Below are 27051 nucleotides of genomic sequence, written 5' to 3'. Positions count from 1 at the left end.
TGTACATCTTTATGAGTTATGCTACATGCTTCCCTCTTCCCATTGCCCCAGTCTCAACAATGGCCTGTTGGGAGTTGTTGCCACAAATGTGTTTGCAGCCTTTGTCCTGGTGCTGGCTGGTGTGTAGAGGTCAAAATCTCAAATGAAAATGACAAAACTATGTTTTGAGGTTTGTTTTTAAATAAAGGCTCTTAAAATCCTGTCTGGAATGGTTCATTCTTTCAAGGAATAATTACCTGTGTCCAGCTGAACGTAGTGTGCATGTATTCAACCACTGGGAATGGTGATTAAAAAATTGATGCATAGCTTGGGTTCAGTTGGCATAGACAGAACTATGTATACATGTGTACTGTATTGGTAGGTGTTATGCTTTCTTGGTTGATTAGTTCTGTATAAATGCATGCACCTTGAAAGATGCTCCCATTGAAAATGGCTGAAATGCAGGGTAACTTTGAAAGTTAAGTTGCACCTTTGTGACTTTATGTTGTTCTGCAGTTGTGTCAAACATGACAATTAAACACTCAACTTGGACACATGATGACTTAAGGTGGGCTAAATGTAATACTGAAGTGGGGAACGGATTCCTACAACTGCTGTCTCAATGATGGTGGTTCTGTCATATTGTAAGTCTTGTAACCAATTAAATTTGAGTGGTACGCTCAAGTGTGGCTACTCAGCTCTACTTCTGGAGAATTGCAATCAAGTTGGTTTTTATGTGCCTAAAATGCATACGTAGCAGAATGGCCATGTAAACTGGTTCATGACCTTTGAATATTGCCTGATGGCAGCCTTGAGAAGCTACTCACCGGATTAGTTGACTGTCATGTTAGTGCCTCTACTCAGGCTCTATAGCATTTCAAGAGATGTGAAATGCTTTAGCACCAATGACAAGATTTATGCATATTTAACACCAAGTGTGACACCGTAGAAAATATACAAGTCCATTTATATGCTATGCTACGCTGTTTCTATGGCATTGACTACAATTATGGTCAAAATAGAAACCACTCAAAGCTAGAGGTGGTTATTAAATGAGATGCACTGAACTGAATAAAGAATTTGAGGATTTTGCTGTGACTGCTTTTCTTGTACGTCATGTAATTTTCATTGTAGGTCTTGCAGACTTTGGGTTTTTATACCTTTTTAATGCTGTGTTTTACATATGCCAGTCTTCTATTCTCTATAGAAGTGTATTGTCCTGCACTGATTAAGACAATTGCTTATATCGCTGCGTGAACTAGTTTCTCGTATTTTTGGGTCACGTGGTCCTGACGAAGGCTGTACCTCTTTATATGATGTGTGCATGCATTTTGTGCGTACAAAATGATGCTCTGATGGTCTGCTGACCAAAAGCTCACTTACTGCGGTCTTTGCAAATCCGCAATTATTTGGAATTCTATTAGAAAACCAGAAGGGGGCGCTATTGTCCCAAAAGTATTAGGTTGGTCTGCTGATTGGCTTCTTGTATTTCTCAACTAGACATTGAAGGTTTATTGAAAATTACCTCTGTGTGCGTGTGTGTGTGTGAATATATATATATATATATATATATATATATATCGCAAAGCCGCTATACATTTGAAGGATGAGAAATAAATACAATCATTGGGCGTTAATTCAAGGTTTTTATTTTGAATCCATTCTGGTTTGGGTAAATTGAATGTAAACAAAACTGCACAAAATGTTCTTGGATGTGTATTAAGTATCAAATGGCACAACAGACAAGGAGGGAAGCTTCACACTTGCTCAGTCTCAAAACCTTATTTGTTTCATACAGTAGAAGAAAAGCAAGGAAGAGAACATCAGAATATAAATTGGGACACTTCAGTGCTGGATTCAGAGCTTCATTTTCCTGTGACAGATGTCCCCTCAGAGTACAATGAACCACTGAATATCAGTTTTTTTTACCCCCCCCCAATCCAACGTGAAACCCAAAGTCTTGGAGGTTTGCTCTCTTCCATTTCCTAACTCTCAATTACGAAGAGAGACTAAATGAAGTAAACATATCACTGCTTTTAACTTTGCTTTTAACTGCTTTTAATTTTCACAATGCAGGGGAATGACTGCTTGACACTGTGACTGTGATTTTAATGCATTTTGTGTGAACATTGCATGCTAGCTCAGGCAAGGCCACGCTCTAGTTGTGTGCCCAGGTTGGAACATGGCATGTAAACAGTGGCCTATCAGTACCTGGACGGGGCTAGCATATTCATATCAATCTCAGGAAACACTAGTGCAATGGTAAAACAGTACTCATAAGTGATAAAAAATGTAATCATTTAGGCAGTGGTTGCTATATGTCTGGAATGCATGGTTTTGAAAAAATACTTAGTGGGATACATGTTCAGTTGTGATTACCAAGTGCACTATACTAATCAATATAAATATATGCAATCATTTTATTTAAAGAAGAGGCATTAACATGCGGGTGGAGGTCTACAAGCCTCTGCTGTACTAACAATATAAATTCATCCTGCAAAAGCCTGCAACATGCAGAAATCCAAATAATTGTTTTAGACACACAATAGGTGTGGAGTGTATCCATACCCCATGTTGATCTATGAAATAGGTGGTTAACAGGCACAGATTATATTCTAGTCATTTATCAGTGACATCATTTAAGACTCCATTACTCACTGAGAGGCCTGAGGAGAGTCCAGTGCAGCCTGAGTTCAAGAATAAATAAGACTCCACAAAAGGAACTGAATGCACACAGGCAAAGAATTAAAATATTAAATATGTAAAAAAGTTCAGTGAACAGCATTTCCAGAATGTTGAAAAAGTGAATACTTTCTTCGGCAAGCTCTCACTTACATGCCTGAGAGCACAGTTATTACATGGATCTTGCCTCCACTGAGCCTTCCTTATCTGAGGAGTGTTCTGCAGGAAGCAAGCACACAGTTCATTTACAGTGTGCAAACTGGGTGACTAATCTCTGAGCCACAACATCCCTGGATTTCCATGTGAAAGCGTAGCTGACGGTCCAGTTATGAGTGCCGTCGCCAGTGATGCTGAACATGCAGTTATCTGGTGACCTATGGTGGTTGTCATTGTGACAGACCCCTCTGCTCAAGCAGAGCTCTGTTTATGGAGAAGGCTCTGCGTCCTGTCTTGTAACAGTTTACGTTAGTCTCCCTGATTTTGGGCAACGGACGACCCCCCCGAACCCCCCCATTGATTTGCTTGTCTACATCCTCACCTCACCATGTAATGTTACAACAGCTCAGTGCATTTAATCAAAATATTACCCACTTTTTTTGATTAACAGTACTGTCCTGTTCAGGCTTCCCTGAGACCAGTGGTGAACAAGATAGCGTTTGACATCCAAGAAGAAGAGGAACCTACCCCACCTCCAAACTAGATGAATCAGCAGTATGCCTATACACCCGATATATGGGGGGGACCACATTGAATTTTTAATGAAAAAGAGAGGGGCAGCTCACTCTTGCATAGACCTATCTCTATGATTGAACTGTATGCAAAATTTCCTTCTTTTAAATGTTTATACATATTTACATCCCAAAAGAACATATCTGATATATAATTTTTCTGTGATCGTAGAATCTACATATAAAAAGATACTTTTAAAATTCCCTCTAGGAAATGGAATGGCCCAAATTCTGTATGGATTCCCCCCTCCCTCCATCCCTTCAACCCCAACACTGATTCCACGTTCATAGACCCCTGAGTTTTGCTTGTCCCAATTGGGTGAGGTCCATTTCACTCCGTGTTGCCGCGATACGTCACATTAGTGAAGGTAGAGGTGGCTCCTTTGTATAGCGGGTTGTTGCCCTGCAACATGAAAAAAGGGTCTCAGTGGATAGACGGTGTGTAGAGCTACTGTTAAAGGGCTGTTATTCATATATGCATCAGCAGATGGCAGCGCAAGAGAAACCAAATCCGACCGCTGTTGCTGGTGAACACGGTCACAACAATACAAGCCAAAACACAGAATCACTGAACAGAGAACCTTAGTAGGCCTTGGCTGCGAGACAGCGGGGATTAGAGAGAGGTCCAGATGTGGGTAGAAGCACTCTCTGCAAGGATATCGGTATGGGACTACATGCCCTGGCAGTAAAGCCTAATTAGCATTGCCTAATTTAAAACAAATACACCCCAGGAAGTGGAGGCGTTCTTTTGTTCAGTTTGGAAGCAAACACACACCACAAAACGAGTCCCACCAACACCCACTGCTCAGCAGCTTTCCAAACGCTCAGGAGAAGTTTTTGTATAATTATATAGTTTTGTAGTTAATAGTTTAGTCAAAGTTCAAAAGATTTAAAAAAGATTTTAAAAATGGTTTAATGAATTGAATTGCAGAGGTGACTGTGACATCTGTACAAAAGTGCCTGCATAATTTTCCTGGCGTACAGACAGTATGTGCAGTGCGTGTACTGCACATATCGACACTGGTGTGTGAATGTGTCCCTGTCCAAGAGCGAGCGTTTGATGGTGTATGGGTGTGGGAGCCACCCTGCATGCTTGGCCTCACCGTGTCCCACTTGGCCCGGGTGCGCTCCTCTTCGAACTTGGCGAACTCACGGCGGTCGTGGATGGTGACCAGCAGCTTCCAGATGAGCAACGCGGCCAGGCCGAGGAAGAGGATGGCCCCCGCCACGGACAGCAGCACCACCAGGATGTCTGGCCCTTTTGGGCAGTCTGGGCCGATGGAGAGGGAGAGGGAACAGAGCATAAAACGGAGCTTACCTTGACTTCTCGCTACCGTCCAATCTTCCAGCTGGTGTCGGTGACTGTGTGGCCCTGCTGTCAGTCTCATTAAATCAGACCTTTACAGATATTCAGAGGCTGTTTGCGCCCTGACCCTCCATCTCTCTCTCTCTCTCTCTCTCTATTCCCCAGTCACCTATCTGCAAAGAATACCTTTTGATCCATGCACCACCTGCCTTAAGCAGGCCATTTGTCAATGTATAATGAGCAAACTCATTTTTCAGCGTGACTTTAATAAGGCACTGCTACCATTTTCATTCAACTGTCACGCACAATGACACTGGTTCAGCCCTGTCTCTTTGTGAGACAGCATCATCAGCCTTCACCAAGAGACCAAATTACACTTTAACATCTATAACTCAGATTTTCTTTTTTTGTTAACATTTAATCTATATCTCACATAAATGCAGGAGCAATATGTTTAGATACCGGAAATGATTGTGTAGGAATGTATGTGTGCTTGCATGCAAGTGTATTTATTTCTGTATATGTTCCTTTACACATCTCAGTATAGGTACAGTTCTTCCACCTACACTATGACGTAGCTTTATCGCAGTGAATGATAGCCTCTAGTTTCCTGGTTCTGACCGCTGGCACTGACTGTTCTCGATATAGCTCCATTTTAGCTAGGGTCTTGGTAGCATACTGTCTCGCGCTGCCTCCACCTCTTCCTGCCCTTGTCTCTCCGCCCTGATCTCTCTCTCTCTTCTCTGATCAGTCACTGCGGTATGTGCAGCGTCAGCAAGATGTTCGGGAGGTGGCATGTTGTTTATTACTATGTTTTACAAGGAGGGGTGTTTTTTGTTCGAGGGATGTTTGCTCTGCTTTACTGCTACCTAATCAGGACCAAATTACACATGTGGGTCCATTAAAGAGCCCAGGGTACAGACATTCTCTGCAGGATCAGACGGCAGGATTTCTGTTTACAACTTTCTCCGCCAGCTCAGTCCGCCAGGGCCAACTTAACAAGCAGATGTAGATGGCACGTGATGGGTGGCAGCATCAGAGCACACGGCTTTCAGGCAAATGGGTCAGTTACATTTTGCATAGTCAGTTTTTTTTTTTGCAGAATTACTAAAACCCAAATTTTCAGACCTCATGCATATTTCTTGAAGCTTGTACTGCAAATCCAAATGCCACTCCTTCTAACAGACCACTGTTTTCACAGACTATTTCAATATATGTTTTTAGCGACAACTCAAACTGGGAGACAAAACAGTAATTACAAACTACAAACAAGAGTGACTGAAATCCAAGGGGCAGCAGTGTTTTAGACGCATCCCTGCCAGCATACAATGCTTTCGCAAGAAATATCCAAATATCGGGAAACACCTCCACAGAAGTAAGTGATGTAAATGTTCCGGGACTGGATTTAATTTGTGCACAGTGCTCGCTGGGCAGTGGAGTGAAGCAGGGACTGTCCCATTCAGACAAGGAACGGCGGAGACAGTGCATTGCTGCTGTTTCTTGATGTGTGGAAACGGTAAGAGAAGCAGGAAGCCGAGAGACACAGAAGGACCAGGTGGGTTTCCTGCCATTTGGGCAGAGTGACAGTAGAGATGGGACAGTGACAGTTTGGAGCAGTCCAGGTGGCTGAGTCACCGCCACTGAAACTTGGTGGCAGCTCTGCAAAGTTTCTCCCTGTTCTGAATGGCAAAGACTGACTTGCCACCCAGGAACGGACTATTTTTAGGCAAGAACATGACCCCCCCCCCCCCCCCCCCCCCCCCGCAATTCATTTCCTCCCCTGTTTCAGAAGCCGTCTCCTGCTGTGTTGAGATTGGATGGCAGCCACACACGGCAAAAAGAGGGGGACTGATGGGGGTAGGAGGAGAAGGACTCTCACTGTGCACCTGAAAACTTCTAAAGCATTTTGTGAGCACGAAGATTTGAAATGGCCACCCAGAAACCTCCGCTCTCACACACACACTCGTTTGGTGGTGCATTCATGCTCCTATCTACGGAAAACAATGCTACACTGAAAAGTACGCACATTCATATGAATACAGTGTGTGAAGTGAGTGTATATGTGCTATGAAAATGCATGTGTGTGTGTGTGTGTGTGTGTGTGTTTGTTTTCACGTTTGTGTGCGTTTACACGTGTCTGTGACCGAGAGAGTGGTCCATGCTGCTCATGTCTCACCTGGCTCCTTGACCACATAGAGGATGGACTTCCCGCTGGCGTCTTCGTAGTACTGGAAGCGCTCCACGCAGTCGTCCTCATCCTTGTAGGTGCAGTTCACAGCATTCTTGTCATGGAAGACTAAGGAAGAGGAAAGAGTGAGGAAAGAGTGAGACCGAGGTGACCTGTACTGACACGGGTGAGTGGGGCTGGATGTAAAGTAAAGCCTTCAAGGGATTATGAAGACATCAGTATCATCTCTCTCTTTGTTCTGATGTTGTTATTTTTTTGCATTTTCCTATTGTTTATTGTTTCATCTCTAATTCAAGAGGGAGAGAAAGAGGCAAAGAGACAGATGGACAAAGAGAGAGAGAAAGAGAGAGCAAATTTGGATCCCCAGTCTGAAAGAGTGAATGTGCATTTGCTCCTCACCCAGTTCATCCACCAGCTGGATCTCATCCCTGCAGATCCGGGCGCAGGTCTTATCCTCAAAGAGCTTCCCTCTCTTGAAGTGCTTACACTCCACACACTCCCTGCAGCGGCAACAGCACGGTCATCATCCAGTGCATCCGTGTAACCATTAGGAGCAAAGACCCCCGTCTGAGGCCACTCATCACAAACTAAGGAGAGTAGGCATTGTCCTGTTGTGAGACACCGCCTGCTATATCTGAATGAATGAATGTGAACGCAGAGGGAGTGCGGGGTCCCCCTGGATCTGTTCTACAGTGCTTCGATAACTGCTCACCGGGAGAGAGGAGGAGCGTGATGCTCCCACCCCATCACAGTGAAGGAGGGGGGTAAGAGGACAGCTAGAATCTCTCCTTAAACCCTTGACCACTGAGCTACTCAGGGGTCCCATTCTGATTTTATCCTCTGCTTTGCGGTTTGCCTTTCTGAATGAACGGTGCTTAGAATTGAGGGGTACCAGCACCAGAGCATGGGGAGGCAGGGGGACTCACTTCTTGATGGTGCAGGCGTCGGGGCAGGTGGGACACTTGTCGCAGGTGGCCCCGTAGGCGCCTGGCTGCGTGCACTCACAGCTGCCACAGACGCACTGGCCCCGCCCACTGCACAGCAGGCCCAGGCTGGACATGCAGGTGTCAGTGCGCGTGGAGCAGTTGCAGTTGTCCCCCTTCCAGTCCGAGTCACACTGACAGAACCCACAGGAGCACGTCCCATGACCTGGGAAGGCGGAGTGAAAGGGGGTGGGGTGGCAGGGTTGGGATACTGTCAACCAACACAGGCGTGCATGCACAGAGAAGCCTTCCATATTCTATTAATGCGACTGTCTAAATGATCTCAGATCTTTTTATAACCGACAGTAACTAAAAGCCTGATTGAAGAAATAAACTCTCTGAAGTACAAGGACCAGTGTTGGCTTCAAGAGTTTAGTGGGATGTACCAGCTAAACACCTTTGCTGGGGTGAATTTTCCATTGAAGAGAACTGTGATAAACTCAATAAGATACTGTCCACAAAACAAGAACCTGACATGAAAAACAAGAATTTTTTTTCCAGACAATATCGTGGTTGCTCTTGAGTTAAACAGATTTTCACCTATCACATTGTTCAATACTGTGAAAGCCATGGTTTGAATTTTCCTATGTACAAAACTGCACTTCTTCTTCACCAGCAGATATTCCTCTAAATCTTTGCCTGTCACACTCAGTCTGCACCTTTAGAGAAATGTTGTGTATTAATGTACCATGATAATGGAATAGGAATGATGTACTGCCAAAGGTGGAAAGCCCCGGTTTCAGAAAGTAAAAGTCCTGCCATGTATTTGTTCCACCCATCCACTACACCAGCTGAATTTAATTAGCACAACTCTTCAGCCAGGTAGAGGAGCTAATTAGTGAAATCACCTTGTTTAGCAAATGGCTAGAACAAATACATGGTAGGACTTTTACTTTCTCAAGCCGGGGTTTTCCACCTGAGTGTACTGCATTTATTTTACAACACACGGGGGTAATGTAACATGTTCCTGAAAAGGGGGAAAGGCCTGTGTGTGAAATTCTTGGCTCTGTGTGTTGGTATTTTTGAGTGTCAATTCAGTCCACATTTCTCCCTCTGCAGTGTATCACCACAGAGCAGACCCAGATAAACAATGTACAGGAAACGCTCCAAGAGAAGCCAGTCTGGATAAAACCAGCTACACTAGCCCCCTTTGTCCATGGAGATTTCCAGCTTGTAATTACAATGTCCTGGAGCTGCCTCACTCTGACTCTGTAGCAGAGCAGCTCCCCTACTTCCCACACATTGCAGTAATTCCACCTTATTCACTCAGAGCCCCCTCCCCCTTTCCCCAAAAGTTTATATTTAGCATTATGACATCATCTGCGTATTAAAACACAAATAGACATTTTCCTGGTAACCAGCAGGCAATGGGGAAAAAAAAAATTCAAGGTTGTGAGAATGCAATTCTTTGGGCAAGGCTAAGGAAAACTATTTTGAGAAGAGAGGTCTCCCTTCAAAGACAGCATTTCTGTCGCTTATAGAAACAGCATTGTGGAGCGTACTTCAGTTCATGTTTACCTTGAGAAACAACCGGTGCATTGCCTGAGATAACGCTCTTATCACAATGATGAGACATAGAACAGAATGAGCCAACGCTGACAAAGCTTTGTCTTCTTGTGTATGCTGAATCATAAGGACATGACACCAGCATGGAGAATAGACTTGCTTTCAGTATGGTTAGGGGAACATATGTCCAAGTGCCCCTATGTGTGGTTTTTAATGGGCAATGAAGTTATTTGGGATTTGAACTGATATACCGGTAATATACAGTGAGAGCCATAGTGGGAGGAAGGCTATGAGAATGGGTGCAGGACCCTCAAAACTATGGGCTTGCTCAGGGGCATTAATTTACACAAATTCTCGTTGTGCACAGATTCTGGGTTTTCCAGGAGCTTGTAATAAGCTGCTGCTGACAGAATATATGTTTTGTATTTTGCTGTATTTCTGATTACTTTGAAAAAAGTCATGTACATAAATTCACCATTGCCTTTTCAAAGACAGCTTTGAGGAAATAGGAAATTCCCACCGAATTTCCACCAAAATTCCACTCGTTTTCCTTTCCGTGCTCAGTGTGGTATGACAACCCTTCCTGCAGTCTGGGCCAGAGCCACTGTGAAGAAACAGTGAGTAAGGTGAGAGACAGATAAATGTGCCAGAGAGAAACAGCAGAGTGCAGAGTCCCCAGAGAAAAACGACACTTTTCATATACGAGCCTGTTTCTGTGGCCTGGAGCTATGAAGGCTTACTCCTGCTCCTGTTTGAGGCCCAAGTCATGGGGAAGTAAATGTAAACATCGCTGTAGGTGTATGGCATGGGAGTGAAGCACTGACTGCCGCACCGAGGCCTCGGGCAATTGGTCGGAGATTGAGCAGTCACACGACTAATGGCCCATTGACGACACACGACAGCAGAGATGGAGCTTTTCCTTTCGGCTACACTTCAAGGTCTCCCATGGAGTCCTTCCCAGTAAGGAATGAGGTACCTCCCCTTGCTACTCCACTGCACCAGAAAACCTCACATATTACCCAGAGAGTGTCTTGCAGAAATGGGAAGCGACAGTGAGAGAATCCCAAAGAAAGAAACACAACAGGTGGTCCCCGACAGCTGTGTCTCAACAGACACCACAGTTTCATTTCTTCATCTAAAGCACTGCTGATGTCATCTATGCTGACATCCCCTTGCAACACAAGGAGAACCCAAGACTCCAGCAACACAAGGAACACACCCTCTGGGTTTTGTAACCAAACATAAACACAAAGTGTACAACACATTCCATTTGGGTGTCAGTAGCTTCATCTCTCACGGGGGAAACACAGTCCTCTACCAAACCTCTCTGCAACTCCTCCCAAACCCAACGGACCACAGAAACAAAAAAGTAGTAACATGCACGTTTGTTCCACATTCTAATCTACATTCCAATTGCATATTTTATCCCTTCTATAAAACACAGGCAATTCATTTGTAAAGTCTATTTTCACTGACACAGAAGAGAAACATTCATCTATTCTGATTTTAAATTGAACAGTGTCTGAAACAACGACCAACTGCGCAGCACCACATTACAGCACAGGTACTTTTTACCCATGCACCTTCAAACAAGTGGCCTGGAAAGGGGGCAAAGCCACTACAAAAGTATCAACAGCACGCACCCTCCACACAACATTCTTACAACATTTCTATAATGCTGGAAGACTGTGAACCCACAGAAACTCTCTATTCACAGCCCACTGCTCGTTGTTTCACCATCGCCTATAATCACAAACACACAAGCTGCGGTGTGGTGTGCAAAATGTCCTCACGCAGCCAAGTCCAACAGCTTCTGTCTAATGCAGGCTGCTGTGTTTATTGTAGAAAGAGCGCTTTCCCTTAGCTGAGCCCAGAGACATTCTGTATTATTATTGTTAATTTTTCCCATGTGAGGTCGAGCAGTGGGGTGGGGCGGGGCATATTGCGAGGAATTTTCTTCACAAACAGATATCAGAGATTAAAAAAAGGGTTTGTGGAGCACTCTTGAAATGTTTTGCCATCTTGTAGGGTTTTGTTTTCAAAGGAACCGACAGTTTACATTACATTACAGTAAGTTACAAAAAAAAAAAAAAAAGATTCCTGTGAGAAATGCTCATCAGGGAAATAAATAAGGAATGTGGAAATGAGGAAATACAGTGGGACAAGCATGCTAAAACACTGGTTGCAGGGATGGACAGACAAGCACATTCCAGTGTGAATGGTCACTTTTCCACATCTGTGGGGAGAAGGGCTATGCTTCATCATTCACTCCGTCTCTCAATGGTAGATATGAGAGATTACTCAGAATCTTCAGACACATACAAATTACCATTAATCCGCAGCACCACCTATTACACCTATGGTGAAACTAATGCTTTCTCATTAGTGTGCTTTTCATAACTGAGTATCTGTTTGACTCCAGGGTAAGACAGCAACTACAGCATCTTGTCAATAACATGAAAACAATCACACAATTATGATGGTGCCAGATACATTGCGAATATCTTTTTATTGTGATTGGGAAAGTGACAGTATGTCTGGGCATGCCCTCAGGTGTGATGACTCAATTTTCCTCCTGCATCATTGAAATGAAGTTCCATGCTATGAGGCACACAGAGTGAATTATTCTAAACTGTACTGAATTCACAAGCCGACACACAGTTTTTGCTTCTTTTGTCAGCTTGATCCTATTTTCTTTGCTTACACGTTTAAATCAAAAATATGTGGCTATTCCAAGTGCCATATCCCAGACGACTGAAAGAAAACATGCTGACACTAAGAATGTTGCATTATCACTGCTCCAACATGTCACCAAAGAAATGTGAGAACATTATGTACTGATAGTGAATTCAAGGAATCCGCCAATTCAGAGGAGGCTCATTCAAAAGAGTGGGGATGACTGGGGACTATCTGAAAAGGGACTGGGCAGAGATGGAAACCCAGCTTTTATCTCTTGTACGCTGTACCAGAGTGAGGCTGCCAAAATGTAACTGAAGAGGCAGGAAGAAAAAAAACAACTTTATCAAACTGAGAAATATCCACCACTGGAAATGTTCCAACTAGGTCCTCGTGGTCTTTAATCTCTGTACTACAAACCCTGAGAAAAGCTCAGATGGCAGAGGCTTTCAGTTTCTTTCAAAAATAAACTGAGAGATCAGTTTTTAAAAGTCATAGCCTATGTCTGGCAGCTCAATGATTCCCATGCTGTAGTAGACATGCCAGTAGTGGTATCCTGCGTTCTGATTCAAATGTTTGACCTGAACCTATTGCACCAAAGCCAGACTAATGTGACTAGCACATCATGTGATTCATTGGGAAACCAAACATCAGCTTAATGCCAATACTGGTGATTTAAGGCCCCTACAATAAAAAAAAGTCAGCTGCATGTATAATGCAATGGATTTAAAATTATTGAGCAAAAGGTACAGTTGCCCAGAACCTTCAGTAGCAAAGGAACAGCTAGGACAAAAACGTCTTTTTCCCAAATAATTTATTTTCCCAGAACTTGACTGACAGACTAGGGTTGGCTGATGTCTACCGAATGGGCATATGACAATGTCTACAAAGAAACACCACAATGGATGATGACATCGGGGGGGGCATCGACCATCGGTCCTACCCTATGACAGACTCTCAGCTGGCTCAGAACATCTGCTGCTGGGCGTTCAAGTTTAACTGGAAACTGATAGGACAGTAAAATAGTGTCACCTTCAATCACGTTGTAGTATTCACAGAGTCTTAAGTATATTACCTGGATACATAACAAAAGCATTTAGCGTCCATCCTAATCAACTTGGAGCCTTCTTAATAACTCCATGAATGAAAAATTGAAGACTGCAAGGAATGCCCAGTATTTGAGATGCATGAATTTTAGTTTCTTGCTTTAACTGCAGGTATTGTGCCTGTTGTATTTCAAGCTGATACTAAGTCAAACACATACATGCAGACATGACACACATTCTTTGTGTTTAAATGCTTTTGGATTCTGTTAGATGCATTGGTGTCACCACACCACTTGCCCCCACTAAAATAAAACTGTCATTCAAGATGATTGGCTGACCACAATGCGCTATCTTACGGAAACAGTCACTGGTACTTTCCAGCATGTTCATACCACCAGACATTTTCCAAGCTCTGACATAAGATTAAATGAAGAAATAGTGTATGTCAAAATATGGTAAAATATCTATAAATAAATAGTCTATATATTTCTATATATTTCTGCATAGAGTACCTTCCAAATGTATCCATACCCCAGATTAAACAGGGACAAAAAATATGATGGGAAAAATATAAATATTGGATCTTTTTTGCTTAAGATGTTTTAAAATGTTACACTTTAATCATAATCATTGCAGAGAGCAATTTAAGATAATTTGCAAATATGGTATTATTTAACTCTGGAAGCATGAAGGTCACATTTATTCACACCTTTAAGTAAACTTTTAAATAAAATCAAACAAAAATGTACCTACACCAACACTCTGCATTTTGCAAGCTCAGAGGAAGCTTCTGAAACTATATAGGGGCATTCAAAGACTTACTTTTCCCTTGGGTTATAAAAGGATTTGGCCCACAGAGTTCATTAGTGACATGTACTATCAAAGTGAGAGAGCTCTTGAAACATGAAAGCAATGGTCACTGACCACAACAAATTGTGAGATGGCTATAAAAGAATTCACAAAAAGATAACACTGCCCTTTGTAGTCTCTACTATTAACAGATTTAAAGCTGTAGAATATAATCTACATAATGTTTAATTAATATTGATTAATTAAAATGTCATGAAGCAATCCAGCTTCCTAAGCTTCCACCTTGCCTCTGCTTCAGACTCTTCATGTTGTTTCTTGTCCCTCTTTCTGTTCCTGTTCTGCCATCATGGGTCTAACTTTGCAGCATTGCAAAACCTTGTACCATTATCAGTATAAGGGTCAGCTCAGTCCCTCTCTGCACACAATGCATACTCATTTCCTACGACCTCCTCGTAAGCCAATCACTGAGCACGCCTGGTTCCCGATTAGAAGAACAGCTGAACCTGTCTCTTTCCCACACATCCCCGACTGTGCAGAACCCCTCCCCCATTTCTCACCTGAGCACAGCTCCCCCTTGTAGCGCAGGCAGTTGAAGTCGTCGCACTCGCACAGCTTGCCCCACACCTTGCCGAAGTCGCTGCTGTGGCAGACGCACTGGCCGCAGATGCAGTCGCCGCGCCCGCTGCAGACGGCAGCATTGGGGGCGGGGCTGCAGTTGTCCTGCTCGGTGGGGCTGTAGTCCCCCTCGGCGCACTCGCAGCGAGGGCCCAGGCGCCCCGTGTGACACAGGCAGATGCCGCACTCGTAGGTGCCGTTGCCCTGGTTACAGACGGGGCTGTTCAGCTGAGCCTGGGCTTGGCAGTTGCACTCACACTCGAAATCCACCGTGATCTCCAGCGCGTCCTTGAAGCCCACCGGCTTGAGGGTGAAGGTCTTGCGCTTCTCCTTGGGGCAGCCCCGTGCCCGTGCCTCTACACTGAATGACACCTGTACAGGAGAGGGGCGGTGAGGAGATTGGCATGGTCAACCTTTGAACTGTGGTTCAGTGAGCAAAGACAATTGCTTCTAACAAAGACTGAAACAAAGTCAAACATTTCCTTGGATGACCTCAGCTGGGACGTGGGAGGTGTGCTTATGAGTGTGTCAGGATGTGTGCGCTTGTGTGTGTGGGTGGGAGTGCGTGTATGTGTGTGCTTGTGTGCGTGGGTGTGCGTGTTTGTGTGTAAGTTTGGGTATGTGTGTGTGCACCCATTTGTGTGTGGATCTGCTGAGCTGTAAAGGCAGCCCTCTGACACATTCCAGACAGACAGAGAGCCGGTGGGGTGAGTCAGACCTCTGCAGTGCCGGACAGGAAACAGACTGTAACTATGGCCCAGACACCCAGCCCTGCGCAGAACACGTTGGCCTCTGGCCTCTAGTGCAGTTTACACAGCAGACCGGAGTGGTATGAAACCCCCTCCCTGGCCCAGAGCAGTGACCTCAGCTCAGTCTCGCTCTAAACACCAGCGAGCAGGATAGGGCTTACGTAATGCATTCACAGGGTGGCTAACAGAGCTGTACATCATCATCATCATTCATCATGGGATTAATATGCTCTTTCCAACTTAGTCCTCTTAACCCTTCAAAGGCACCTCTATGATTCTGTATGAGAAGATAAACACTGAAGCTGTTTGGCTGGACTGATATAACAATCATAAATCACATTTTTGTGGACCATAAATTTTGCATATCCCTCTTATGGCCAACTACACACTTTGACTGGGGTTCAAATAAAAAAAAAAGATATTTTTTTCAAGATTGAATTCAACATACATGTTAAATGATAACTGCAAGCTGCACTGACGGTATTTTCTCTAGAGAGCGGACCTGCATGCCCTTTCATTAACTGTACAAAGCAGGGGCAGGAGGGAGAGAACAGGACACATGGTGGGCTGCAGTCAGATGAGTAAAGACATGCATTTCAGCGGTTAGGATTTTGGACTGGGAACTGGGGAGAGAGTCAAGGCAACAGCGGGGGAGGACACTATTGTTTTATTGAACAAACTTAAACAGTTTATCTGTGCTGTTCTTTTGGCAGTCCTTTGGGAGAAGGGTGGAGGCGGGTGGGAGAGTATTAAAAGAGGAATAATTAAAAGAAACACGGATCCAAATGATTAGCACAAAAATACATTCAAACGTTCATGTGAGGAGTATGCTAAGGTATGGGGTTAGGGCCGATAGATGTGGTCAACACCAAGGCTATTAGTATGCTGTTGTGTTGTACTAAGAGACACCCAACAATGAGATGAGAGTGAGCCAGGGCAGTGGAGGAAGAAGTGAGAGAAGAGCAGGCACAGCGGGGTACTGACAGTGTCTCCAATCTTGAGGCCGGAGCAGGATCTGAGTCCGGGGATGACCTCTCCGTTGAGGCAGGTGGCATTGAAGGACAGGGACAGCTCCTCTGGAACTCCCAGCAGCTCCAGCTCCACCTTGGAGCGGATTTTCTGTCCAAGAAACACAGCCAGTTCAGAGGGGGGCTCATCACAGAACATGGCACAAGAGGATGGTAACCCCTGCCACAGGCTAATATACAGCCATATAGCCATCAATTGACGCTGATAGTAATTTCATCAGCTCAGTGTGTTTGCGTTTGTGGCTGTGGGGTTTCTTATCTGACATTTCTGTCTCGCTTCGGTGTCAGCTCGGAGCATCTGGGTGTCTGGCTGCGCTAGCTACCGGAAACAGAAGAGCGTGCTCTGCCCTGGAACTTCCTTCCTATGCAATGTTGGTACTTTGTCATGTGTCACTGTTTTCCAGCCTGTGATCAACACTCACTGCGTACGCGTCCAAAATGAGCTGGATCACGTTGCCCGAGTCGTCCGAAAGCGTCCCCACCGTGGTTCCTGGAATCAGCTCGCTGTAGTTCTGAGCAGACGAGGGGGGCAGAAGGGGGTGGGGAGGTGAGTTAGGATGGCATGTTGTCTGACTCACCCTCTCTCCAAACCACCACATAAGCGAACCTTCAGTCTTGTTTATAACCAAGGGCACATACAGTGCAGGCCCGCTCCACTGTACCCCACGACCACATAGTGACAGGGATGCATTACATAACTTGGATGGATACACTTATGTTCTCCTGTGCTGGAAGTCGCTCTGGAGAAGAGCATCTGCTAAATGAACGTAATGACATTTAATGTAATTTTTGCTGAGTAGGTGATCTTCACCTGGTAGAGAGGAACCACGTGATTGGTCACAGCAAAGATCAGGTTAATGTTGTTCTCTGACATCTTCTCTGTTATGAGGGCCAGGGAGGGATAATCCTGCAGGAAAATGATTTCAGAGATGAAGGCTGATTGCGTTTCCTTTGCTTCCTTCAATGACACACCCATACTGACATACTCTTAACTTCTTTTACTGAACCACACAGAAACAGACACACACATTCAACACTAATACATTCCTCACCAATGTAGTAGACATGTCATAGTTATTGTCTGCGCCCACATGACACTTTCCATCATTGGGTTGCACAATGCCCGCCAGACGCCCGTCCAATGCCACGTGTGTCTTGGCATCAGTGGTGAACACCAGCAGGTGAGAAGCGCCTGGCCGCCAACCAATCTTCTCCTGAGAGCGGCACAGAGAGAGGGAGAGAGGAAGTGAGATAAAGAGACGCAGATGTTGAGTTGCAAGGTCAAATGTGACCGGTGTATGAGTCGAACATTTCTGTCACCTAAATGGAACAATAAAGAGAAGTTTGAACTTCAAGGAGGGGGGAGACAGGGCAACAATATGGTAGAGGGGTTTCAGCTCATAACTTAAAGGCTGCCAGGTAGATTCCCCAGTGGAGCACTGCTGTTGTACCATCTGCCAAGGTATTTAACCCTCAGTAAGCTGGATAACTGGATAACATGTAAAAATCTGTAGGCTATGTAAGCAGCTCTGGATACCAGTGTCTGCTCAGCAACTATATGTTATGTAATGACTCATTATGTGAAAATGTTACTTAGGGTGATGAGCTTGATGAACTGCCCAGATATGTGGTGCAGACGTGCGTGTACAGGGACACCTCAGAGACGTCACAGGTGATTGTGCGACTCGTCACAGGAAGGTGAGGAGATAAATCTAAGGCGATAGGGGTGACTCAATGTATGCGCGTGCGTGTGTCTCAGCGGCGCCCGTCACACCTTGCAGACAGCCGCCTGGATGATGGCATCGAATCCCCCTTCGGGCGCGTCCCTGTTGCGCGACACACTCTGCTTCTTCACCTCCTCTGTGAAGCGGGACACCTGCTCCGTCAGGGACAGCACGTGCTTGTACCCAAACTGAGGCAGGCAGGTCGTCTGGATCCTGCCATGGGTCGGAGAGAGAGAGCCCGATTAGCTGAGGTGTTTCTCACAAGCGCCTGCCTCAGTCTCCTGAAGCTGAACACGCTCTTTTTCAGCGCGGCGGAGCACCCCCTCACCCGTAGCAGGGGTTGGCCACGGCCTCCGGCGGGGAGATGTACATGTAGGGGGAGAGGGGCTTGTCCACGAAGGCCCCGAAGCCCATGCGCAGGTTGCTGGTGGTGCGGCCCATGGCCTCAGCCAGGCCGTTGCCCAGCGTGCGCAGCCGGAACAGGTCGTCCTTCATGGAGTAGGAGAGATCCATCAGGTAGTACAGGTCGACGGGGTAGTCCTCCACCTGCCGCACCTTCACCGTGAAGCGCTTGGAATCGTCTGGGGGAAGGGTGGAGAGCAGTGTGGAAAAAGACGCCGCTAAGTAAAGGACTGCGTCTTGGCGGGGAAGAGAAGAGAGAGGCCGGGCACGCGCCGCGGCGCTCTCCACGCTCGCAAACAGTTGGCGGCCTGATCCGCCCTGGCTCAGATCAAAGTCCACGTGTTAAAGAGTAAGTGCGCTGCCCCGGGTGCCGGAGTGGCGCTAATCTGCTGCAGCTAACAATAGCCCTTTTCAGCCTTCTCTTTCATCTTCACCCACCCCATGTTGTGACCACATATGTGAAAGCAGGAGAGATCAGACCTGCAGGAATGCCCTCGGTTCTCCCTTTGCTCTAGACGGTGAACACGGCTGAGTGAAAGCACCTTGATTAAGGCGACAGGGAGCAACAGATGGGGGCATCATCAGGGGCACCCTGAACGAAGCTGTTTGAGAGGAGTGTAAGACAGCTCTAAAGTAAGACAGCTGGCTGAATAAAAGTGAGAATACTACTTTTTTTGGATTCACTCTCTGATTTTTTTGTATTCCCAGCTCAGTCCCAGGCTAACTCTGGAGTTCACAGAGTTTACATTTCCACGACAAAAATAAAGTGACTACTGTACTTTTAAAAATAAAAATACAACAACCTTCCTAGAGTGTGAATCTGAACCTTATTTTCATGCGACCAAACCAATTTCTGTAAATCTGTATTTCACTAAATGCTGCTTGCAAAATGAGAAACAGCACTGAAAACAAATGAGTTTCACATTATTAAAACCTGCCTGCTCAGTGTGCTTTCAGTTTTCTGATGCAGCTTTCAAAGGAAACACTTGCTTTTGCATGCATCGCATTGTTGATTTATCCCAACAAGTAATGATCATTTGCATTTTTAAACTACAAAGGAGGTATGTGCCAGGACGGAAAATGGTCATTGCTGGAACCAGGCAGTTGTCCTACTGTCCCGGGCAGTTGTCCCACGGCAGTTGTCCTATGGCAGTCATCGGGTTATCAGCATAATGTCATCAGAGTATTGTTCAGTGTTAAGCGTCACCTCACCTGGTCTCAGGGTGACGTGCAATTTCTGCGGCTGGATCTGTGTGACATCGGTGGCCGCCCCTGAGCCCTTGTCACTGAGAGGCCTGTCCTCTGTCACGTCCAAACTGCTGGAGGGGAACTCCAGTGCCTTAGCTGAGCACCCTGTTGCCAGCAGGTTCTCCTTCAGGTCACAGCGGGATGAGCCAGCCGTCCCCTTGCCGAAATCCTGACACGATGACACACGGGATCACAGGTATTTAGGAACGAAAACAGTGTTTTTTTTTTTTTTAAGACCTCTTCTATTATTATATGTAGGAGAACACAAATGAAAATTGAAAGTCCTGTTGGTACAAATGACAATGGGGAAGCCACTTGTTTTTGCCTGAGGGAGGACAGTGTGGTTATTTTCAGCAGGCATTGCAGGAATGGAGTGTAGAAAGCAATCATCAATTGAGGATAGACCTACAGATGCAGACAAGCACCCTCAACAGAGCACAACAGCTAGCAGAAGCTCTGACAAAATGTTACACTCTCCAAGATCAAAGGATTGTGGATCATGTATTCATACGTGGTGCACTGACGAAAGAAAAATAATTACCACCAAGTATTTCCTTTGTATGTGGGATGGTGATGGGACAGGAGCACATGCCCCAACATGTCCCCATGGGAATTCACCAGGGCACAATTTGTGTACACAATTTGTGTCCCATTATGCCTCTGTGTTGCAAGCCAAGTGAGACAATAAACAAAATTAGATGTATCATTCACTGCAGAGTTTCATGTTTGCCGGTTTGCACAATACCCCCAGTTCTGATACCAACATGTTTTTTTTGGCTCACCAAAACCCGTACTAAAACCACTGACTGGAACATTAATCATCCCCCTAAAAAGTCAACAAGCACTAGCCAGGAACTAGGCCCTCTAGTTACTGTCTTCCACAAGCTAAAAAAGGTGAATTCATGTCACATCTGCGGGGTATTTGTCCTTTCTTAGCTTGTCGTTTGTTTACTTTAACTGTCTTTTCCCTCCAGTGGACTCCGAGTGAGTATATCCAAAGGGGTTTATAGGTACATTCTCACAGTGACCCCCATCTTTGAAAGGGAGCACACAACATAACCGCTCTCTAAGGACGGTCGTGGAAGTTTGCAGTTTTGGTGGATGACTTATGATGGTGCCATGGGCTAAACTCAGCATGATTCCCTCAGAGGGAGGAAGCAAACAATCCCCTTTGCATGGGCGCCATAACAACCGCAACACGTTCGGGGGGGCAAAACTAACAAATATGTCAGTATGATTGCAGGGTGCTGAAGTTGAAGTATTATGATGTTATCATGGTTTTTCAATATTAGCGCTCAATCCAACACAGTTTTTACTGCAATGTGGGAAAAAAATGTCACTAATACTCACACTCTCATTCAATTCTAACCCATCTATATGTTGCGATCACCTCTTAAACATTCACAGCAGGCACTGGAGGCAAAAAAGTGCATATTCTCCTTTCAATGGTTTAGAAAGGGTGGTGGTGGGGGCGTGTTTCCATCCCACTCGCTTAACGATGGTAAGTGATGGACTGTGACAGACAGACAGGCGGAGCTGGAAAATGCTGCTATGGCCTCACCTCCTGGAAGCACCACGCACAGCTGGGATGGACCGCCAGGCACTGCTTACACGTGCTGACGCCTCTGGTTGTGCAGATGTTAGAGCCTGCAACTGGAGCAGAGGTCAGACCACTCACATGCAGAGAAGTTAGACAGCGTCAAGACTAAAACTAAAATGACACACATTTATCTGTCGTGTTTTTCAACGTAACCAGGGTCATATCGCTTACAGTCAAAAATTAAATTTCTATATGAGGTCCATTCAGTGGTGGCTGCGGTACCTCCCTAATCAAGACTCTAATCCTAAAAAAGGAGAAAACAAATACAAAATAGCTGAAGTGAAATCATGTACAGGCCATGGCACCTAAGGCTTCAGCAGATAAACAGACATGTAATGCCCTGGCTATGCACAGAGACCAGCATGAGTCTGCCAGGCTCAACATCAGTGCAGAAAATAGACTAGAGACTGACTCAGTACTTCTGAGAGACAGGAGAGGTTTTCTTTGTTTTGCAGCCTTATCAAATCCTGGTAGCCTAGACGCTGTGCAAACATCCTCGACCCCACCTAACACTTAAAAAAAAAACCAACAACAACAAGGAGGAAGGTGACACACAGCATACGTACATGCAGACACATGAACACATAGACACATGCACCACCCAGGGCCCTGTAGCCACACTGTCATGCACTGATCTCCCTGGCCTGATCCCATAATTCGCTGTTTGTGGGATAATCCAGTACGGCCGAGTAACCGTGGGAGCAGACCGCATACCGGGCAGATTGCAGCCGGGACAGAACAGGTGAGGGCCTGCAATGTAGTAAGATTCAGGTGTGTGTGTGTGTGTGTGTGTGTGTGTGTGTGTGGGGGGAGGGGGGGGGGGGGTCTTACTCACTGCACCTGTTGAGTGTGTTGTAACTCTGCTGATCTCATCTGATGACAGCAACTGAGAATCACGGGCATGGAGAACACACCATCACCACACCCCGCAAGACTCCCCATTGCCTAAAGTTCTTCCAAGAACGTCAATTACAGGCTGTATGAGACAAACAAGGACACAGACAAGGGCAGCAGTGTGGTGTAGTGGGGAAAGAGAGGGGCTTGTAACCACAAGGCTGAGGGTTTGATTGCTGGGCGGGGCACTGCTATTACCCTTGGGCAAAGCACTTAACCTGAATTGCCTCAGAAGCCAGTGTCCTGAGCTGTTAAATGACCCCAGTGCTGTTCCTGAGGGCAGCACCTTTGGTATGCACGGACGGTTTGTGAAATCTCAGGACATGACTGCAGCAGGCATGCAGGCTGGGAGAAGACTGAGTAAAGGCTCTGGGCAGGAGCGGGATAGCAAACGCTGTAACTGTGCGGCTGAGACCACGTCTGTTCCGGCAGCGGTGTGGTGGCTCCTGCGTGAAATCCATGAGTTATTTTCACCGGCCTGCCCTGATGCCTGCAGGCTGGTATTTTGTCCACCGCTGCCGTTGCACCGCAGCGTCTCGTGCCTGTTGTGTCACGCACAGAGGCCACAGCCTCAGACGGACCCTGGCTCCTCTCTGATGATACAGCAGCCTTTTGCGGCTGTGAAGGAAATGCGTGAAGGGGCTCTGATGCTGAACGTCTGGCACAAAACTCAAACACGCTCACAGACACACTACAGGATGTCCTCTCAGGTCTGAGGCTGTTGTGTAGCACATCAACTTCCAGCTAAGGGCTTCAGAGTTAAGCTTAGTCTAAATATAAGCATCAGTTGGCTATGATCTAAGCTCTGCAGAGCTCCACAAATGACTCTAATCATGAACATTACTAAAAACATCAATATTGTGTTTTAAGACCAGGAGCATTGACATGATTTTCCATTGCGGAAAGCTTAGAATTTGTGTCTGCATTCTCTCTACCTGCATTCTCTCTACGTACGTGACAGCTTTAAAATATAAAGTTGATGCACATGTATCTGCTTGTAATAAGTCTTTTAAGCGCATTCTTCAAATACTGTCAATATGTCTTCCACTGCAATCGGTGTACATGCCTTGCTAGACTACCTTCAACATCACTGTATCATGCATGTGTAAACCAGATTTTTCAAACCTTGTGTACAGTAGGAGAATGAATCACCCATACACTTGTAGCACCTCACTCATCACTCCCCCCAGTCATTCCAGAACTGCAGCTACAACTGGGCTCCTTCATAAGAAAAGGCGATTTAAAACGAGGAGAGTACCGACGTGAACCTCATTTAAAGTTAACTTCTTCTCTAAATTTAATCAGACCACAGACCAAGCTTAAGATGACTTTCATGTTTTGCTCCTGATAAATGAAAACAAGTCTTAATCAGGCTAACAAACTTTACAAGCTTTATTTAAAACATAAAACCATTTATATTCTGTTACACACAGAAAACAAACAAATTACACTATTCTGCGGTTCTTACCATCATTGTCTTGTGTAGGAGTGAACCAATATGGCTTTTTTTGTTTAAATTGTGTGGCGCTGGGAGTACATGGGGACGTTAACTCAGCGCCCTCGAGTTTTGCCCAGTGAATTACATACCGTTCCGCGTAATCTTCCTTATAAGGAATTATACATTTCTTAGTCCCAATTAACTGCAGTTTATTCGGAGGGTGACGTAAGTATTCCCCATGTTCCAACACAAGATTATCTATCAACTGTCGACAGGCCAAAGAACTAAATGAGCAACTAGTCTAAACAACGTCTTACATACAGTTGGAACAAATATTACAGACGGAGAGTATAACGATGCCCAGAAATACTGTACCTGGTGGCAACTTGGGTAGCGACTCAAGCAAGGCATGACAGGGAAACACCTGGAACTGAATGTTTGAACAAAGTTAACAACCTACTATGTTCAGACTTACCCCAAACATCCAACGCAGCAAATAAAACCACACAACATATCCAAAGTTTTCTGTGTTGCGGTAAATAAGTTCCCATCTTGTTCAGAAGGTAACGTGTCTGTTTCGCGAGTGCGTTGTGAAGACCACTTCGCCTGCTCTGTCACTTTAAATGCCCGCTTCTTCTGCGCAGTGGTGTCAGACAACTGGATCACCAAATAGAGTAAATTAGGAAGTTTTCCTTTTCTGGCCGGAAAGCTACGGAGTTACAACAGGGACGACAGACACGGAGGGACCTCGTCCGTAGAACTGAGCCGCCTCGGGCAGCTTCTAAGAACACTTATAAACTGAGCTCAGATGACAACATCGTTTCACAAAAAAGTTACCTAACATTGTTTCCGGTTACACGCTGCGTTCGAGACCCATGATATCTAGCGTAAACCATAGTTACGGTGATGGTAAAACAATCTGAAAAAAAAAAGCCAATCAACCAAGGTAACATGGTTATGGCAATCCCCTTTTATGGAGACTTGGATATTTCTGTCCAGTTTGTATTACTGTTTGGCAAATACATAAAACAAGATAGTTTAACTGTTGGACTCTCTTGTTTTATGTATATAAATACATCAATTATGTATATAAATAAATGCAATTTTCATTACGTTTATTTAAACTTCATGAAAATTGCATTCATGTGTAATAAACAATATACATATTTATTTATCCAGTTGAGTGTTAAATGACTAATCAGTGTAAGATAATATATGCTCGCATATAACGTTACAATACCGAACGCATTGCAAGTTCACAGTGTGTTAAAATGTGCCTTAATGCTGAAATAACATAGGATGGTAAGATAGTCTATTTTAACTGACGTCATGCAAAGAACAACTTAATACAATGAATGATGTGTAAAGGGTTGCTAAACTTACTGTTCAGAAGTTGATTTTCTTGCATCTTAAATTTAGTGTCATGTAGTTTTATTTTGCTGACATGCAATTCTGGCCTGTACATAGTGAGTAATTGAAGGGGGTTTAGGTAGCTACAGTACGATTATTACCGCTCTTTCCAGGACAAGACAGAATTGCCTAACACTCTGGTTGCGTTCCATACAAAGCCTCAACAACAATGATCTCTGACCTGGGATAAGCAGGGCGCACAGGGCACACACTGATCTGCAGTGTTTCTGGACAGTGGTTAAGATAGTTGATATGTGTGTTACTAAGGGAAGCGGAGGACCTGAGCGTTTTTGATAATTAAATCTTGAGTTGCTGCTTTTTTGATGAGTGAATAACTATAGAGTGCCCTCTAGTGGCAGAATTCATTTCTATTCAGTTCGCAGAAAACGGTTGAAACTGCAACGTCTAGGGTACCCTCTGCCATCGTTATTAGAGAAGATGGGAAACATCTTCACTAATAAGGAGAATAATAAGGAAACATCTACAAGTTCCACCAGTCAATCACAGTAATGACTGACGAAAGCACTGTCAACAGATGGTATTATTTACCCTAGAGTTACATTGCATACTTCTCATATATACATAATCTCCCTTTATACAGCATGATATTCACCTTGGCATCTCTTGTTAAGTAGCTTGGGGTACAACAGCAGTGTACCATCAGGGAATCACATAGGCACCTTTGTCTTACAAGCCCTGTTTCTTACCACAATACAACACTGCTTCCTACTGTGCATTTTTTACACTGTTTCCAAACTGTTGTGGCTTCAAATGCTACCACCATATGAAATAGTTAAATGCAAAAGTAAGCCATGCTAGTCACAAAACTGATTTTATTCTGCATCACGTTTAATGTGGATAGAATATATTGGTAGCATACCATAGAGATCAGAAACAAGATTTCTTTCATGGTCTGGTTTTTCCATTTTGTGCGGTTTCTAGTTAGTTGGTCTGTGGTCAGGTGTCCTGACAGACAGGGACTGTTGCACTACTCTACTGAAGCACCAATAATCTGGAGAAGGTTGTCCATTTAAGGTATTATTCTCTCTCTTCTTCTCCCCCTCTGTCTTTTTTCTATGTGCGTATGTGCATGTGCCTCAATATGCAGGTGCCTGTGTGTCCATGTATGTGTGTCTGACCGTGTGTGTGTGTGCGCGCGCATGCATGGGTATATGTTTGTTTCCCTGTATGTGTGTTTGTATGTGTGAAAACATTGATATAAATACCACATGTCTCTACTAAAGCGTAGTGGCTGTGACTGTCTGGATGAATTGTTTTTCAGTGGATAGACAGTTCCTGGACAGAGGAGAAAGAAGAGGAGAGAGTGAAAGAGAGGGCCAGAGAGACGGGAAAAGATTAGATCAATGTCCATTTTCACTGGCGTTGCCTCCCTATAGAAATTGACTTGGTGGTGGAAGCTGAACAGACAACGCCTCTCTCTGATCTTTTTGCTTATTTTGTCTCTTATTGAATTATGGCCCCTCTCCTGCTTCTATTTTCTGCCCGGCCGGTTGCTAAGTTACAGCCACCAATGTTCTGGTGTATTGCTATGCCAAAAAAAGGAAAATACATAGATAAGCTATAATACTCTGTCTAGCCACTGGCATTTCTTTCTGATCACTCCTCTGGTGTTAGCAGTCTTCACATGGCTCTTTGTCGGTTACTGTCTTTGGGTTTGGCTTTATTAACTGCCTTCATTTTCTGTCTCCTCCACAGCCTTTCTCAAAATCAATGCCCATTCAGGAGTGCTGGAATAAATAACAATGGTACCCAATAAAGTGATAACTGATTTTTGAAATGGAGAGAAGGCAGCGGACCACTTGCTCTGGTCACTTGAGAGCATTCTTTCACCATGTTTCATTGGGTAACACACTGTGGTTTACCTCAGATCCTCATTTGGATACAATGGTAAACCACTTTCCTCTACCATATCGCTAAGTGAAATGTTGCAAGACTTCTCGTAGAATGTGACCAGTCCTCAGGGACTGGGGTTCTTCCCGATTACCATGCTCCATGCAATATTTGCTCAGGGTTACGCC

General features: G+C 44.8%; 1 protein-coding gene across 1 annotated transcript; it reads right to left on the bottom strand.

Moving 5' to 3' along the window:
- Positions 1–1605: 1605 nt before the first annotated feature.
- LOC118775921 (integrin beta-3-like) lies at positions 1606–24382 on the bottom strand. The gene is made up of 15 exons (XM_036525891.1): positions 24078–24382; positions 21232–21323; positions 19635–19839; positions 18349–18601; positions 18071–18233; positions 17349–17510; positions 17108–17203; positions 16719–16808; positions 16253–16387; positions 14462–14891; positions 7810–8032; positions 7283–7383; positions 6872–6991; positions 4493–4659; positions 1606–3792 (listed from the first exon to the last, which is right to left on the bottom strand). The coding sequence occupies exons 1-15, from the start codon at positions 24151–24153 to the stop codon at positions 3721–3723; spliced, it is 2385 nt and encodes a 794-aa protein (XP_036381784.1). The 5' UTR covers positions 24154–24382; the 3' UTR covers positions 1606–3720.
- Positions 24383–27051: the final 2669 nt, after the last annotated feature.

The sequence above is a fragment of the Megalops cyprinoides genome, chromosome 1 (genome assembly GCF_013368585.1).
Source record: "Megalops cyprinoides isolate fMegCyp1 chromosome 1, fMegCyp1.pri, whole genome shotgun sequence".
NCBI classification, from domain to species: domain Eukaryota; kingdom Metazoa; phylum Chordata; class Actinopteri; order Elopiformes; family Megalopidae; genus Megalops; species Megalops cyprinoides.
The sequence above is the reverse complement of the archived record's forward strand: the minus strand, read 5'-3'. Positions and strand labels throughout refer to the sequence as shown.